The sequence below is a fragment of the Cotesia glomerata genome, linkage group LG9 (assembly GCF_020080835.1).
Source record: "Cotesia glomerata isolate CgM1 linkage group LG9, MPM_Cglom_v2.3, whole genome shotgun sequence".
Lineage (NCBI taxonomy): Eukaryota > Metazoa > Arthropoda > Insecta > Hymenoptera > Braconidae > Cotesia > Cotesia glomerata.
In genome coordinates this window covers 9,698,607-9,711,273 of record NC_058166.1, presented here as the reverse complement: position 1 = coordinate 9,711,273, position 12,667 = coordinate 9,698,607, and the positions used below count along the sequence as shown (strand labels likewise).

Below are 12,667 nucleotides of genomic sequence, written 5' to 3'. Positions count from 1 at the left end.
GATATTTCCCAGAATATCGCATGATGGTCGCTGGCAGTGTAGATGTCCAACACTTTCCAGTTGCAGTCGCCTCTGGCAAGGCTATTACTGACAAAAGTGAGGTCTACAATTGTGCTTGCGTCACCTTTGGTGTAGGTCGGCGTATCACCACTGTTGAGCAAAACCACATCTAGTGTAGTAAAGGCCTCCAGTAGTGCTTTCCCTCGTGCGTTTGTATGTTTGCTGCCCCAGTCAACTGCCCAGGAGTTGAAGTCTCCGGCTATCGCTACTGGATGGTATTGCTTCGCATCTTCGGTTAGTCGATCCAGGAAATCAGTGAAGTCAACAATGGAGAGGCTAGGTGGTGCGTAGCAGCTATAGAAGCGGATGCCTTCTACTGATACTGCTACAAAGCCGACATTGCTGTTGTCGACTGCATTTTGGAAAGGGAGCTTGCCACATGACCAGATGACAGCTTTGGATGTGCTGTCAGATTCCCAGGGTTGGGTACTCAGGTGTTTATATGGCTCTGCTATCAGTACCAAGTCCAGCTCTAATTCTCGCACAGATTGCATGAGCAGGTCATGCGCTGCTTCACAATGGTTGAGGTTGAGCTGCAATATCCTCATGCTTGTTTGTTCGTCAACTTCTGGAGTGCCTCCTGATATACCGGGCATCTGTAGGTGCCGGCATGGTGAGCCACGTCCTTTGCTCCTTGCTGGTCAGCACATATTGCACACTTGGCAGAATTTTTACAGTCCGCGATACGGTGCCCTTCTTGTCCACATCTGATGCAGAGTTTAGATCGGTCTACTTGGCTTTTACATTGGGGCCCAACATGTCCAAAGTGCCAGCATTTAAAGCATTGGATAGGTCTCGTCGTCGCTTTGATTCGGCAGTTAACCCACCCGACATGGATCTTGCCGGTTCCTTCCACTAATTTTCGCGCGATGGTCATAGGTAAAGTGACTGCAGCCGTCTGCGTACCTCTGAAAGCCTTACGGATTTTTATTCCTTCTAGAGGTATCTCATGATCTTTTCCAACTTCCTCTTTCAGGGCGGCCTGGATCTCTTCCTTCGTCGTTTCTTCGTCGATGTCTCGAATCTCAATGGTCTCCTGTGGACCTTTACAGACTACCTTAGCATCGTCTTGAAGAATTCCTGTGATGGTCCTCTGCAAGGCTTGGCCTTTGTCAGCACTTTTCCTTGACAACGTGATCAGCATATCTCCGGTCATTGTCCTGCGGATCTTCTCGACGGTATTTCGAACCTGGTCTGCTGGGACATCACGCTTTATGCGGTGCAATATCTCGGAATACTTCTCTTTTTCGGCAGGGCGGATTATCAGCGCGTCAGGTCTGATCCATTTGCGCGATTTTTTCCGCTTAGGTTCCGGTCGTGGCTCCTTCGGCAATTGCTTTGGGAGGTGATCCTGCTCCGGCCTTCTCTTCTTCGATTCTACTTTTTGCCACGCGTCGACCTCCTTATTTTTGGCACTCCGTGCCGCCACTTCTTTTGGAGAACTTGGTTTTGTGTCCTTTTTCTTCATTACTTGGTTGACCGTTGGGTCAGGAGAGTTACGGTCTTTCCTCTTCCCAGACCTGACACCAGTGTCGCTTCTGTCTTCTGTTAGAGATTCACCATCGCCTTCGGCACCGGTGTCCATCTCTTCGACGGTGTCTGCGGCAGGTTGTCTGCTCTTCTTCGGTGTGACATTGGGAGTTTGCCGTTGTTGTGCCTGCCATCCGTCATCAAGTGTTCTGAACCTTTGAAGGGCGTTGACTACACCGGTTGTCTTCGTCTTGATCTCTTTGTGGATGTTGACTTTAGACTTAACAAACTCATGCAGCTCTCTAGTAAGCTTATCAAGGTGTTCCAGCGCTTGTGCCCTCTTCATCTCAGCGCTTGCTACGATAGCTGTTGCTGGGCGTGAGCCCCGTTTTGACTCTTGTTTGTTTCCATATTTCTACTCATACTTTTTTGATTTACCAGCGCATCGTACGGAGTGGAGCGGGTTGCCATAACTAGGAACGGGTGTACCCTCGGAGATAGTACTCCTACCCCAGTTCCCTGAGGCCTAGCCGACACTTAGCCAGTCCCGGAATACACGGACGGACTAGACTCGCTCGGAGCGGTGAAGATTCCGATCTCTAACACTCACTGCGTACTTCCTGATCAAGGCCCGAAGTGGCTGGCTCCTGATCCACTGCTGCAACTTTCACCTCGGCAGAGCAAGCTCACATCAGCCGTGGCCTGCATCGTCGGAAACTACGATACAGGTTCCGGACACTCCCAGTGAGTTACAGCAGGAACCAATCGTCTTGCTAGGTCAGTTAGTGTGACCAACCCATTAAAGGGGAGTTTTGTCCACGGGAGCTTATTTTGTTTGGTTATTTTGCTTGGCTCCTACCCGCTGTACCTCATCAACTAAGAGATTAAGTGTCATCCAAGGACAGCGAGCGTTCTCCCATCCGCTCGGGGAGACGCGCCCGGTAGCAGTATCTCTTCTGCCCCGAGTGTGTGTGTGTGTGTGTTTTTTTTTTTTTTTTTTTTTTTATCTTAGGGGGGGGGGAATCCTTCTTACGGATTCCAGGCATAGTTGTTTGGCCTGGATATGTGGCGACTCGACGCAGTGTCATACTAAAACTTGACCCTAACGCCCCTACCCACTAAACCCTAAACCCCTTTTCTTCTTTCCTCTAATCCCTCATGGAAACCGCCGTCAGGCATTACTTCGTGAGGGGAGGATCCAGCTACCGCTATTCCTTCTGGTGGCTAAGGTGTTATTTTTCCTTCCTTCTAGTTTCTGTCATTTGCTCTTTTTCTTTCAATGGAACGCAGCTCTGTAAGCACTTCTGTGGCAAAAGTGCTTGTAGCGTTCCAAGCAGTTTGATTCGACAACATTGCATCTACTATTGTCTCTGGTTGGATTCTCCAGTTCAGGATCCTCTCTAACTCCTCACGCTGAGGATCGAAACGTGGACACACAAAGAAAACGTGCCTTGCGTCCTCAATAACCCCTGGACAAGACGGGCACTCCGGAGAATCGTCGTGCTTAAAGCGGTGCAGATACTCTCGAAAGCACCCATGTCCTGACAACATCTGCGTTAGGTAATAGTTGACTTCACCATGGTTTTGGCTCAGCCAAACGTCGATCTTTGGTATGAGGCGGTGTGTCCATCTTCCTTTTGCTGCGGCGTCCCACTCAAGTTGCCATCGCGAGATGCTGTGCTGCCGTTCTTCTGTTCTTAGTTCTTCAGCGCTCAGTGTAGTTGACCTCTTTCGATGGTAAAGGGCCCGTCTTTCTTTAGCTAAGACTCTAAGCGGCAGAGTTCCAGAAATGACGCACACTGCTTCCTCTGATATTGTTCGGAAGGCGCTGGCTACTCTTAGCGCGCTCAGTCGGTAAACCGGACATGCTTTCCTCCATGATTCTTGGGTCTCAAGTGCGTCGGACCAAATGGATATCCCATACGTGAGGACCGATGTAACTACTGATGATAGCAATAACCTCCTTGTCTGCTTCGGGCCACCGATGCTGGGCATCAATCGTACTAGGTTAGCCACTACTGCTGATGCTTTGGCGGTCACGTGTTCAACTTGTTGTTTGAAGTTAAGTCGGGAATCGAGCATCACTCCCAGATATCGAATGAATGGTTGGGATGTGATTTCTTGGTCTCCGACGTTTAGATTGATCGTTTCCACCACTTTTCTGCTAGTGATAAGTACAGCCTCGGTCTTCTGTTTAGCCAGTTGTAGGTTTACTGTGTCCATCCACTGGTTAATTCGCTCAAAGGTGATCGTGAACATATGATTTATCTCATCAATATGCTTGGCGACAATTACTACGACTACGTCGTCCGCGTACGCTACCAGTTTGACATTTCTTGGTAGTTTCAGTCTCAGCAATCCGTTGTACATGATATTCCAGAGAAGTGGACCGAGAACAGAACCCTGCGGGACGCCTCCAGTAACATCATACTCCTTTGGACCATTCTTCGTGTCATATCTAAGGACTCTATTCGAGAAGTAGCTAGCGACTATCCTTCGTAGATATCCTGGTACGTTCATCTCTTGAAGAGCTTGCATGATGCGATCCCAGTTGGCGGAGTTGAAGGCATTTTTGATGTCTAGGGTTGCCACCAGACAATATTTCTTCGTTCCACCCTTCCATCTGGTACCGGCGATTGCGTCTTTGGCTATACCGACAACCAGGTTGATTGCGTCCAGGGTTGATTGTCCTTTTCGAAATCCGTACTGATTGTCTGCTAATAGTGGATCGACAACTGCTTCTATCCTTTGGTGGATTATACGTTCGAGTATCTTACCGGCTGTATCCAACATGCAGAGTGGACGATAAGATGACGGTTCTTCCGGTGGCTTTTTTCCTTTAGGAAGTAGTACCAGCCGTTGTTGTTTCCACTTCCGAGGAAAAATCCCTTCCTTCAAGCAGATGTTGTAGACATCGAGGAATAACGCTGGCGCTGCTTTAATAGATGTTTTCAAGGCAATATTAGGGATTCCGTCCAATCCCGGCGCTTTATTATTCCCGACGCGGTTACAAGCTTCCATCAGTTCTTCTTTCGTCACAGGTGGGATATCATTCAGTTCGTCTTGTGTCAACAGGTAGTTGAAAACGCGCTGTCGTGGAAACAGTGCAGTCACGATCTTCTGTAGGAGTTGAGGACACGTAGGAGACGGCATTGGCTGGTATTTCAAGTTTGCCATGACTACCTTGTAAGGTCTGCCCCACAAGTCTTTGTCCACCTCGTTGATTAGCTCTTTCCAGCAGTTCTTCTTGCTATCCTTGATGGCTTTGTTTAAGTCTCGACGAGCTTTCTTGTATTCTGCGACTAGTTCCGCTGAGTCAGGCCGCCGATAACCACGCTGAGATATTCTTCTTTTCTTGAGACACTCTTTCCGTAGGAAGCTGATGTGTTCGTTCCACCAGTGCACCGAAGGTCTTTGGTTCATGCCCCGTTTACGAGGCATGCAGGTGTCGCAAGCCTGGGTCACTCTCTTCATCAAGTCCTTGGTCATTTCTTCTGCAGATCCAGTAGTAAGCGGTTCACTATTTAGGGCAGCTACTAGAGCACCTGGGTCAAAGGATTTCACCTTCCACCCAACGATGTCAAGTTTCTTAGCCGGTCTTCTAGGATTCTGGTCCTTTGATACTTCCCAGAGAATCGCATTGTGATCGCTGGCCGTGTAGATCTCCATCACCTTCCAGTCGTAGTTTCCTCTGATGAGGCTGCTGCTGACAAAAGTAAGATCCACAATAGAACTTGCGTCTCCTTTAGTGTACGTCGGCGCATCACCGCTGTTTAACAATACTACATCTAACGTAGAAAAAGCTTCCAGTAGTTCTTTACCTCGAGCGTTGGTGTGTTTGCTGCCCCATTCCACTGCCCAGGCGTTGAAGTCTCCAGCTATTGCTACTGGGTAGTACTGCTTCGCGTCCTCCGTCAGTCGATCCAGAAAGTCCATGAATTCAACAATAGTGAGGCTAGGTGGTGTGTAGCAGCTGTAAAAGCTGGGGCCATCTACCGATGCTGCTACAAAGCCGGCGCTGCCATTGTTAACGACACTCTGGAAGGGGAGCTTGCGACAGGACCATATGACAGCTTTTTTGGTGCAGTCAGTTTCCCATGGTTGGCCGCCGAGGTGTTTATACGGTTCCGATATAAGCACAAGGTCAAGCTTCTGTTCACGTACTGTCTGCATGAGCAAATCATGTGCCGCTTCACAGTGATTGATGTTTAGCTGCAGTATTCTCATTTTCGTTTATCAGTTATCTTCTTGAGTGCCTCTTGGTATACTGGGCATCTGCTTGTGCCGGCATGATGGGCGTTATTCTCTGTACCGGATTGATCCGCACACAGTGCGCATTTAGCAGGCTTATTACATTCGGCGATTTTGTGTCCCTCTTCTCCACATTTAATGCAAAGTTTGGAGCGGTCGACTTTACTTGTGCACTGAACCGCACGGTGTCCAAAATGCCAGCATTTATAACATCGGACTGGTCTTAGTACTGTTCTAATACGACAATTGGTCCAGCCGATCCTAATCTTACCGTGTTCTCCTACCACTTTCTGCGCTACCGTTGCTGCCAGAGTCACCGACGCAATTTGTGTTCTGCTACGTAAGACCTTACGAATTTTAATGGCCTCTACTGTTATACCACAATCGTTTCCAGCTGCCTCTTGTAAAGCTGTTAGGATGTCATCTTTAGTTGTAGTATCGTCAATATCGCGAATTTCCAGGTCTTCTTCAGGTCCTGTACTAATGACATTTGCGTCCTCCTTAAGAATTCCCGCGATAGTCTTCTGCAGGTCTTTACCTCTATCACTACTGCCTTTTGACAGCGTGATGAGAATGTTCCCTGTCGCGGTCCTGCGTATCTTCTCGACTGTGTTGCGGACCTGATCTGGGCGAACGTCCGCCTTGATCCGTGTAAGTATTTCAGAATACTTATCTTTGTTCGCTGGACGGATAATAAGTGCCTCCGGTCTCGTTGCTGTTCTTCTTGGCTTCTGGTTCGGCTTCGGTGGAGGCACCAGAGGTTTTTCTGGGAGCAGTTTCTTGCGCTCCTTCTTCTTGTCCTTTCTGGACTGCACCTTTTCCCAGCCTGGCTTCGTGTTCTGTTCACAAGAGTTTTGTGGAAGATCCTTAACCACTTCCTGCTTCTTGATGGGATGACCAGGTCCAACGTCTTTCAGCTTCTTGGGAGTATGAAAAGCTCCGCCTTCGGGAGAACGAATTTTTCTTTTCAACTTCCTCAGGATGCGGCCGTCTTGGTCAAAGGATTCAGTCTCTGCCGTTGTGATAGTTTCACTTTCTTCTTCAGCGACTGATTCTCCGTCACCTTCGGCTCCAGTGTCCATCGCTTCTTCAACAACCACTTGACTGTTTCTCTCCGATGTAGCACAAGGGGTGCGGTGTAATGATGAGCGCCATTCTTCGTCCAGTTTCTTGAATCTTCCAAGAGCATTGACTACACCGGTTGTCTTGGTCTTTATCTCCTTGTGGATATTGACCTTAGTTTGGACAAACTCTTGCAGCTCAATGGTCAGCTTCTCAAGGCGCTCCAACGCTTGCGTTCTCTTCATGTCAGCGCTTGCTTCAATCGCTGCTTGTTGAGCATGAAGCCCGTTTCTATTCATGTTTGTTTCCTGTAACGTACTCATACTTTTTTGATTTACCAGCGCATCGTACGGAGTGGAGCGGGTTGCCATAACTAGGAACGGGTGTACCCTCGGAGATAGTACTCCTACCCCAGTTCCCTGAGGCCTAGCCGACACTTAGCCAGTCCCGGAATACACGGACGGACTAGACTCGCTCGGAGCGGTGAAGATTCCGATCTCTAACACTCACTGCGTACTTCCTGATCAAGGCCCGAAGTGGCTGGCTCCTGATCCACTGCTGCAACTTTCACCTCGGCAGAGCAAGCTCACATCAGCCGTGGCCTGCATCGTCGGAAACTACGATACAGGTTCCGGACACTCCCAGTGAGTTACAGCAGGAACCAATCGTCTTGCTAGGTCAGTTAGTGTGACCAACCCATTAAGGGGAGTTTTGTCCACGGGAGCTTATTTTGCTTGGCTCCTACCCGCTGTACCTCATCAACTGAGAGATTAATTGTCATCCAAGGACAGCGAGCGTTCTCCCATCCGCTCGGGGAGACGCGCCCGGTAGCAGTATCTCTTCTGCCCCGAGTGTGTGTGTGTGTGTGTGTGTGTGTGTGTGTGTGTGTGTGTGTGTGTGTATGTTTGTGTGGATGTATGTAAACCTCTCGTAACTTTCGAACGGCTTGACCGATTTTATCGCGGTTGGTGCCATTCGAAAGGGCTTGACCAAACTTAGATTTCCAATACAATTTGGATCGATTCGGACCAGTAGATTTTGAGAAATCGCAAAAAAACTACAAAAAAAAATTTTTTCAAAAGTGGTTTTTTTGGAATAACTTTTAAACGGCTTTACCGATCAATTTCAAAAACTAATCAGCTCTTAACATCAAAAAACCACATCGATCGCCGTCAGTCCGGTCAAAATCGGTTAATTCGTTCGTGAGTTATCGTTGACGAAAGAAAACCGAAAAAAGCGTTTTTTCGGAATTACTCCGAATTTTTCCACTCTGTCAATATAAACTCAAACATTTTTCATGAAGCTTAAAAAACTGCGTCAAATGCCACCAACCGCGTGAAAATCGGTTCATTCATTAAAAAGTAATTGCGATTTGAAAATTAAAAAAATAGTGTTTTATCAAACTTCTATCAAACTTTTGAGCTCGAAGAGCTCAAAAGCATACAAAAGCTATTTTTTTGAGCTCTGAGAGCTCAAAATAATATACAAATTGTATTTATGAGCTTGAAGAGCTCTAAAACGTCATAAGTGCAATTTCAAGCGTTTAGGTATAGAATTGGCCGGAAGTTGCAGGGATGGCCTTCAGGGTCAACCGTATTCCTAATTTTTTTTTAATCAATTACATAATTTTTTTAATAAATTAGCGTTATCAGGCGTGCATTTTTGGATTTTTCAAACTTTTGTGTTTTATTTCTCAAATACCGGGTAGTTGATAAAATTATTTTCTTGTGTTTTTCAAAATATGAGATGCTATATTATAAATATACATATAATATAGACCGACTTAACGATTAAAAAAGTTTTACTTCTATTGTGACCTTATGCCTGTGAGACTCACTCGTTTTTTTTTTGAAATGTAAAGTTTCCAATGGATAATTTCATTACAATTCCTTCACTAATTAATCTAAAGGAACTTCGTTCCATCCGGGTGTCCCTTGACACCTCTCAAGTTCTTTTTTTAAATACACTGTACATAAAATCAAGGGTAGAAGGTTTACTACAAGATACAACATCATAGAGCACACTTATGTCTGTAAGTTACAAGTGTAATGTAGAGGCGAGCAAAAAATGACACTTAACAAAAAGATATGAAATCCGAACAAAAACAGTTTAACTATAAAAAATTCCGCCAAGTCCACGTTCATAGAACTCATCTCAATAACATTTGCACTTTACAAAAAAAATTAGGCTCGTTTCTATAATTTTCATTCTCTACAAAAAGATGTGAAATACAAAAAAATACCAAGAAACCGTCATAATGTTGAAAAAATTGAAATAAAATTTGTTAAAAATTAAAAAATTAAAAAAAAAAATTTCAGCCATATTAAAGCAAATTTTAAGGGAGTTGGGAAAGAACGGATAGGGGAAAGGGGGGACCTACTCAGTGGGAATTTTTCCGTAATTGAAAAAATAATCAGACAGCCCAGACTGGGAATCGAACCCAGATCTCTCGGTTACGCGCCAAGGGCTCTACCAGTTAAGCTATCCGAGACAAGTACTGACTACTTTATTCAGTCACGTATATAAGACCCACCGAGCGAACAACGCCACCGTCCATCTTACGGTAAAGAGCCATATTAAAGCAAATATCAACCATATTAAAGCCATATCAACGCAATTTTTTACAGTGAAACTGTTTTTGTTCGGATATTATATATATATATATATATGAAAAATATATCAAAATGCATGTGGGTATTCAAATGAAAGCTTTTGATGAGTGTAACATTGGGATGAGCTTATATCTTCAAAAATATTAATAGTTTACCAGATACAAGGTCATTTCTTCATTATGTATCGAGACACAGAGCATTTTTGAATGTAGTCTAAATTCTTATTATAATAAACTGACTATCGGTGAGAATGAGATGAAACTTTGAAAAAGCCCAACTCCGAGCAAAAACCCATTTTATCATATAAATACAATGGTCACAAAATTTTTTTTATTCTCTTAATAATATAGAATATTATTATTAAGATTATTATTATTATTATTTGATTATTATTGTTGTTTTAACTATTATTGCATACTACATGAAAATTATGTTGCTGTCACATAAAAATCAATTTTTTTTCCGTGCATATATTATAGAAATTATTTCGAACTCACTCCGCACGAAAATTTTATCTTTATTTTATTTCGAGAACGATTCTCATAATGGTATAAGAATGATTCCTATAAAATTCTAGGAATCCTTTCTATACCATCATGGGAATAGTTCCCATAATGATATAGTAACCATTACTATATCATTATGGGAATATTTCCTATAATATTATGGGAATGGTTCCTATAAATATAGGAACCATTCCTATATCATTATGGGAACCATTCCCATCGTTATGGGAAATGTTTCCATAATTCTGGGAAAATTTCCTATAATTATGGAAACAGTTCCCATAATTTATGGGAACAGTTCCTATAATTGCCTGGGAACTGTTCCCATAAAATTATGGGAATAGTTCCCATATTTTTCTTTCCGTGTAATATAAATAAGCAATTTTTTGAGAAAAATTTATTAATAATATGAAAGTGATCATAATAATAGAATAAAATTGTTTATTTTTCGGTTTATTGCGAAAAAATTCCTTAAAAGCATCATATTTATTTGATTAAATAAAAAAAAATCATTGGTCAACATTTATTAAAAGTCCAGTGTATGTTTGACAAAAAATTTGATCCTTATTTTGACACTGAAACCAACAGTTTCGGTGTAATTTATAAAATTCGATCAAATTTTCGAAAAATTGAACTTTGATCTTGAATAATTTTTGAACGCGTGGAAAAATCAAAAAATTGTTTCAGACCTTTTTTGTAGAGCGTTCAGTTCTCTATAAAGATAAGAACAGTTATTTATAAGTCAATCAATTGTTTAAACGGTACAAAAATCGACAGAAGCAAAATAGTATATTACACACCTAGGGAAGTAAAGTAAGAAATGTCTCAGATCACATGTAATTGTTGGCCGAGGCGAAGCCGAGGTCAACAAACATATGATCTGAGGCTTTCTTATTTACTTCCCGAGGAGTGTGTACTATTTTTTTGTCCAACGAAGGCGGAAAGCGGCAACTTAGTTTAGCGCAGCGGGACGAAAGTTGCCACTTTCCGCCCGGAGGGCAAAAAAAAATTTTTCCGATGTTATTCTTATGGAAATTAAAAAAATGCGATAGGGACAATTTTAATATTAATATTAAGGGCTCATCTTTTCACAGTAATTTTTTTACACCCAAAAGAAACTTTTAAGCCTGTTTGGAAAAAAAAAAAAAAATTTTTGTTTTTTTTTTGATCACCCTAATATATACTACATACATACATACATATATACATACATACATACATACATACATACATACATACACTTGGGGCAGAGGAGAAACTGCTACCAGGCGCGTCTCCCCGTAGTGGATGGGAGAACGCTCGCTGTACCTGGTACAGAGGGTAGGAGCCAAATAAAATACGTTCCCGTGGACAAAACTCCCCTTTAATGGGTTGGTCATACTTACTGACCTAACAAGACGATCGTTCCCTGCTGTGACCCACTGGAAGTGACCGGAACCTCGTGTCGTAGTTTCCAACGATGCAGGCCACGGCTGATGTGAGCTTGCTCTGCCGAGGTGTAAGTTGCAGCAGTGGATCAGGAGCCAGCCACTTCGGGCCTTGATCAGGAAGTACGCAGTGAGTGTTAGAGATCGGAATCTTCACCGCTCCGAGCGAGTCTAGTCCGTCCGTGTATTCCGGGACTGGCTAAGTGTCGGCTAGGCCTCAGGGAACTGGGGTAAGAGTACTATCTCCGAGGGTACACCCGTTCCTAGTTATGACAACCCGCTCCACTCCGTACGATGCGCTGGTGAATTTAAAAGTATGAGTAAAATTCAGGAAAACAACAATAGTGAAAACGGGCCTCATGCCCAACAAGCAGCGATTGAAGCAAGCGCTGAAATGAAGCAGTCGCAAGCGTTTGAACGCCTTGAAAAGCTGACCAGTGAGCTAAATGACTTCATCCAATCTAAGGTCAATATCCACAAGGAGATTAAGACCAAGACGACCAGCGTAGCCAATGCCCTCCAGAGATTCAAGAAACTTGATGAAGAATGGTGTTTAACAGTACGACGCACTTCTCGCACTACACCGGAGAGAAGCATTCAAGCAACTGTCGTGAATGAAGAAGCAATGGACACTGGAGCCGAAGGTGACGGTGAATCAGTCGCGGAAGACAGAATCAGAACTAGCAGCAAGTCAACTAAGAGAAAAGATCGATCTTCTCCCGACCCAACGATCTGCCCAGTTGTGAAGAAAAAGGACCTGAAACCAAGCCCTCCGAAAAACACGGCAGTGCAGAACGCCGGAAAAAAAGAGTTGACTGAATGGCAGAAGGTCCAATCCAAGAAGGAGAAGAAGGAGCAAGCGAGAGAGCGGTTACCAAAACAACCGGTGAACAAATCTCGGCCGGAGCCTAAGCGGGAAAAACCGCGAAAATTCACCAAACCAGATGCCTTAATTATTCGACCCGTTGAGAAGGCAAAATATGCCGAGATACTGCGTCGGATTAAAAAAGATGTCCCACCAGATCAGACCCGTGACGTCGTTGACAAGGTTCAAAAGACGAATGATGGGAATATGCTCATTACGCTTTCCAGAAAGACCGCAGACAAAGGACAAGCTTTGCTGAAGACTATCAAGAGCATCCTTAAAGAAAAAGCGCAAGTCATCTGTAAAGGCCCAGAGGAACAGCTTGAAATCCGGGACATTGACGACGAAACAACTAAAGACGATGTCCGGAAGGCCTTACAAGAGGCAGCTGGAAATGACTACGAAATACCTGAA

At 44.2% G+C, this 12,667-nt stretch overlaps 1 protein-coding gene across 1 annotated transcript; it reads right to left on the bottom strand.

Moving 5' to 3' along the window:
* Nucleotides 1-615: 615 nt before the first annotated feature.
* Nucleotides 616-1,883, bottom strand: LOC123271901. Its single transcript, XM_044738448.1, has 2 exons — nt 1,229-1,883; nt 616-1,151 (listed from the first exon to the last, which is right to left on the bottom strand). Exons 1-2 carry the CDS (start codon nt 1,874-1,876, stop codon nt 1,119-1,121), a joined length of 681 nt encoding a protein of 226 aa, XP_044594383.1. The 5' UTR covers nt 1,877-1,883; the 3' UTR covers nt 616-1,118.
* Nucleotides 1,884-12,667: the final 10,784 nt, after the last annotated feature.